Here is a 5601-nt window from a genome sequence, read left to right as displayed (position 1 = left end):
GTCTCACATACTTTGGACATGTTATCAGGAGGGACCAGTCCCTGGAGAAGGACATCATGCTTGGCAAAGTAGAGGGTCAGCGAAAAAGAGGAAGATCCTCAACAAGATGGGTTGACACAGTGGCTACAACACGGAGCTCAGTCACAACAATGATTATGAGGATAGCACAGGACCAGGCAGTGTTTTGGTCTATTGTGCATAGCGCTGCTATGAGTTGAACTGACTCGGCGGCACCTAACAAGAACAACTCTTGTCACTACTCTTTGACATGATTAACTCTTCTACACTAGTTTTCTGATCTGAGAAACAATTTCTCTTACTAAAGGGTTTGAAATCAAGATTTATACCCCAAAACACTGGCTCCACATTAATGTGGAGGAATTACTATGTTTTTTTTAAATTTTGCTTTGGATATTTGGAGGTTTTAACTCCTTTGATAGCTAAAAAAAAAAAAGAAAAAAGCTGGGCTTCGTACTCTTTATTGGAAAGTTTAACAGCTATGATGATGCCAGCATTTTCCTCATTATTCTAATGGAGTTCCCCAACGACAGCCAGTGTTTGACCAGTTAGTATACTGTATGGAAGCAGATAAACCCCAACTTTGACTACTGTGAAGGGAGAAGTCACAGCAGGCCTCCAGGGGAGTGAGCAAGAACCACAGTTCTCCTCTCCACGACCAGCAGCTAATCATCCCCAGGGAATAAAAGGCCTCCATCCCTACCTGGAAATTATATTTCAATATAGTAAAATATTAATTGCTTCCCAGTGGGATTCCTTTCAATTGCAAGGACCTCAAATACATTTAAACTAGAGTCTCCTTTATAAAAACCCAACACACACACAACTTTTAGGAACAGACAGACTGTTTAAAGGGAGGCATACTTTAACAATTTACATTTTTTGTCACCATTAATCATTGATATTACAGTAAACCTGGACAGGAGTAAACTCCAGTATGGTAAATCTAACATTAGCCCACAGTCCTCACTGCCCAGGGAAATCTGATTGCATCTTGTCATTAGTAAGTGAACACCATTTTCCCCCAGAGACAGTCCGACCGCTGATCGATGTCTGTACTCAGTCTGAATCTGTCTCTGGCTCCTACCTTCCAAAGTGCTGCTTCATTTGTTTGCACGCGTAGTAGTTTCCGTCTCTCAGGCTCTGCATCTTCATAACTTCAGAAAACGTTCCCTCTCCTATTTTGCCAATTGTTTTATAGCCTATAAACAAAAATAATCATATAATAAAATGTTATTTATGCATAGGCTTGGCACTCACTTTCAGGAAAAAAAAATTTTATCTGTAAGATAATTTAACAATACAAGTAGTCTCCAACGTGATGTATTGGAGTTATGACGAATTGCACTGACAGCTGTCTTGTGTGTGTGTGCATCTTATTGTTAGGCATATGTACTACATACAGTGTTGCAGCACGTACTTTGCTGATGTTATCATTCTCAGATGTGCACTCACAGATGTTCAAAGATTGGATTTATGATACTGATAACAAAGGGCAATAATAATCAAAAGTTAAAAAAAAGAAGTATTTGACTTACATTGAAATGGAACCCCGTCCTAAGTTAAGGACTGCCTGTACATTAAGAATTCTTTCTCCTAAAGTTCAGTGTTTCCTTCATTTTAGGAGAAGCTGAACTGCTGGACTATGTGTTGGCAACAAAGTCCCATTTCCTCCCAGTCTATGCACTTCCTCATATACCAGGGGCAGAAAGCCTGGGAACCACATTGCCCAAAATCCCAGCCTGCAATGACAGACACAGCTACCCAACCAGCTTGGGGAAGCAGAAGAGCACAGAGGCCAGGACTGCGTGGGCAGGAGCTGGGCCTGGCATTTGGCAGATCCTGAAAGTCACCCTCTGGTGCTATAGTTGGCCCAGGTGATCTGTGGCAATTCCTGGAATTCTTGTATTTCCTGATTTTCTGAAAGCTGTTGGTAGCTTTCCCTGGCTCTGTCACTGCCACCACCACCACCCCAACACTGATAACAATTCTGTAAGCCTCTAATTCCCTATATTAAACCCCTTCCTGTTTGAAATACTTAGAGTAGTTTCTGTTTTCCTGACGGAATCTCGACTGATACAGACATGGGTACCCTGAAGAAGGGGGCTGCCGTTGACACAAAAACCTAAAGTAATGGAGTGAGTTGATTACAACTGACTGCCTTTAGCAAAATATTTCAAGAAAAAGATAAGGTCAGGTGAGAATTGCTGCTTTTCAAGCAGAAACGGAAAGGAATGAGGAAAGTCCAGTGAGCGAACATCTCACCGGGTTGGAAAAGCTACTGCAGCCCAAATAATAGAAGGATGTTGTGCGCTGTCAAGTCCACTCCAACTCATAGAGACCCTGCAGGACAGAATAGGGTCCCATAGGGTTTCCTAGGCTGAAATCTTTACGGGAGCAGATCACTAGGTTGTTTTCTCCTATTGAGCCACTGGTAGGTTTGAACCGCCAACCTTTCGGTTACCAGGCGAATGCTTAACCATTGCACCACCAGGGCTCCATAACAGAAGGATAAGACCGTAAAAAACCTCAGCAGAGAACAACCTGTGGGACAAATGATAGCCCAGCAGCAAAGATCCCACAGAGACGGGCACATTCCCACCAGTCATTTGTTTCAGAGCCTCAAGGAAGCACCTTGCAAGTGGAGACAGAAAAGCACAAGGACAAGGCCACAAGGAAAAAAGGCATGCCTAAGACCATGACGAGAAATGAATTTGAGTGTGGTGATTAGTAGCCAGTACTGACGAAAGGCAAAAGATCAGACACCTATTAAATTTCTGGTGTGTTGCTACAGAAGCACGCCTGGACTGAAAAAGCCCTTCTTCACCTTTGGGCCTGAAATCTGGTCAGCAGGAAGCAGGCTTCAAAGCCACACGGCCCCACAGGAGAACATCCTCCCAACACCCTCTCTAGAGATGGCACATTGTGAGCGCCTGGTTTGAATTCTGACTTGAATAAACCAACGTAAAAAGGTACTAATTTTTTAGAAGTTACCATAGTTACATTAAAAAATTTTTCTAAATTCTTATCTGTTACCAAGATAACACTGAAGTATTTCCAGGTGAAATGATATGATGTTTAAGATAGGCTTAAAATACTCATATACATTCCCACTCACTATTATACTTGCTAAAAGTATAAACTGGTATAGTCTTTATGGAGGGCAATTTGACAATATCTATTAAATCTTTGAAACATGCCTACTCTTTGACCCAGCAATTCCAATTCTAGAATTTATCCTGTAAAAAATACTTGCTCAAATGTATATAATATGAGGATGTTCAGTGTAGAATTATTTAATAGGGAAAAACTGGTAGCCCAAATGCCTACCAATAGAGAACTGGATAAATCAACATGCAAAACTCAACTGGGTCTCTATGTAACAGCAATGAGCAATCTGAAAAGGAAATTAAGAAAATAATTCTATTTACAATGGCAACTAAAAGAATAAAATACCTAGTAATAAATTTAACTAGAGATGTGGACTTGTACACTAAAAACTAGAAAACATACTGAAAGAAAAAAAAATTACTGAAGGAAATTAAAGAAGACCTATCATGGATGGAAAGACATTTTGTGTGCATGGATTATAAGACTTAATGTTGTTAAGATGTCAATACTACCCAAAACAATCTACAGATTCAACACAATCCCTAACAAAATTCTTGCAGCCTTCTTTGTAGAAATGGAAAAGCCAATCCTCAAATTATATGGAATTGCAAGGGACCCTGAATAGCCAAAGTAATCTTGAGAAAGAAAAGTAGAAGACGCCTCACACTTCCCAATTTTAAAATGAATTATGAAGCTACAGTAATCAAAACAGTCTGGTACTGGTAAAATGATAAAACACACAGATCAATGGAATAGAATTGAGAGACCAGAAATAAACCTGCACATCTATGGTCAACTGATTTTCGACCAGGGTGCTAAGTCCATTCAATGGGAAAGAACAGTCTCTTCATTGAATGGTGCTGGGCCTACTGGACTTCCACATGCAAAAGAATGACGTTGAACCCACACCTCATATCATATATGAAAATTAACTCAAAATGGATCAAGGCCCTAAATGTAAGAACTAAAATCATAAAATTTAGAATATAACACAGGCATAATGCTCCAAGACCTAGTTTTCAACACATGGATTCTTAGATATGACATCAAAAGACAAGCAAACAAAAGACAAGACAAATAAACTGGACTTCATCAAAATTAAAAACTTTTGTGCAACAAAGTACTTTATCAACAATGTGAAGAGACAACCTACAGAATGGGAGAAAATATTTGGGAACCATATATCTGATAAGGGTTTAATATCCAGAATATATTTTTAAAAAAACTCCTACAACTCAAAAATAAAAAGACAATACAACCCAATCAAAAAATGAGCTAAGAAGAGAAACAAAGAAAACGTCAGCACCACACACACACAAAAAAACACACTACAAAATGACAGCAATAAACTCAAACCTATCAATAATTATGCTGAATGTAAATGGCCTAAATGCACCCATAAAGAGACAGAGTGACAGACTGAAAAAAAAGGATGCATCAGTATGCTGTCTACAAGAGACACACCTTAGAAACAAAAACATAAATTTATTAAAAATCAAAGGATGGAAGAAAATACATCAAGCAAACAGCTACCAAAAAAGAGCAGAAGTGGCAATAGTAATCTCAGATAAAATAGACTTTAAAACAAAATCCACAATAAAAGACAAAGAAGGGCACTATATAACGATTAAAGGGATGATCCGTCATGAAGACATAACCATAATAAACATCTATACACCCAATGAAAGGGTTCCAAAATACATAAAACAAACTCTAACAGCACTGAAAAGAGAAATTAACAGTTTCACAATAATAGCAGGAGGCTTCAACATACCACTCTCAGTAAAGGAAAGAACAGCTAAAAAGAAACTCAACAAAGATACAGAAGAACTAAGGGACACAATCAGCCAACTTGACCTCATAGACATATACAGAACACTCCACCCAACAGCTGCAAAGTACACATTCTTTTCCAATGCACGTGGAACGTTCTCCAGAATGGACCACATCCTAGGCCACAGAGCAACCCTCAAGAAAATCCAAAACGTTGAAATAATGCAAAGTATGTTCTCTGACCACAATGCAATCAAAGTAGAAATTAACAACAGGAAGAACAAGGAAAAAAAAATCAATTACATGGAAACTGAATAACACTCTGCTTAAAAACCACTGAGTAATAGAAGAAATCAGAGATGGAATAAAAAAATTCCTAGAATCAAACGAGAATGAAAACAGATCATACCAAAACCTTTGAGATACAGCAAAGGCAGTCCTCAGAGGTCAATTTACAGCAATAGATGCACACATCAAAAAAGAAGAAAGGAGAATTATCTTAGGTGAAGGGAAGAAGAGCACACACTACAGGGGAAGTCAGCGCAACTGGACTAAACCCAAGCTAAGAAGTTTCCTGAATACAACCAAACACTTTGCAGGACAGAGTAGCAGGGGTAGGGGTCTGGGGACCATGCTTTCAGGGGACATCTAGGTCAACTGGCATAACAAAGTTTTTTAAGAAAATGTTCTGCATCCCAC

At 39.1% G+C, this 5601-nt stretch overlaps 1 protein-coding gene across 1 annotated transcript in view; it reads right to left on the bottom strand.

Moving 5' to 3' along the window:
• Positions 1–5601, bottom strand: part of MOK (MOK protein kinase) — a 46962-nt gene that overhangs the window by 39094 nt on the left and 2267 nt on the right. Inside the window, exon 2 of the mRNA XM_012555643.2 lies at positions 1106–1220. Within this exon, the coding sequence (XP_012411097.2) occupies positions 1106–1220 (115 nt within the window). The remainder of the gene's footprint in view (positions 1–1105; positions 1221–5601) is intronic.

This window comes from Trichechus manatus, unplaced genomic scaffold (assembly GCF_000243295.1).
Source record: "Trichechus manatus latirostris isolate Lorelei unplaced genomic scaffold, TriManLat1.0 scaffold00045, whole genome shotgun sequence".
Lineage (NCBI taxonomy): Eukaryota > Metazoa > Chordata > Mammalia > Sirenia > Trichechidae > Trichechus > Trichechus manatus.
This window is presented reverse-complemented; position numbering and strand designations above follow the sequence as displayed.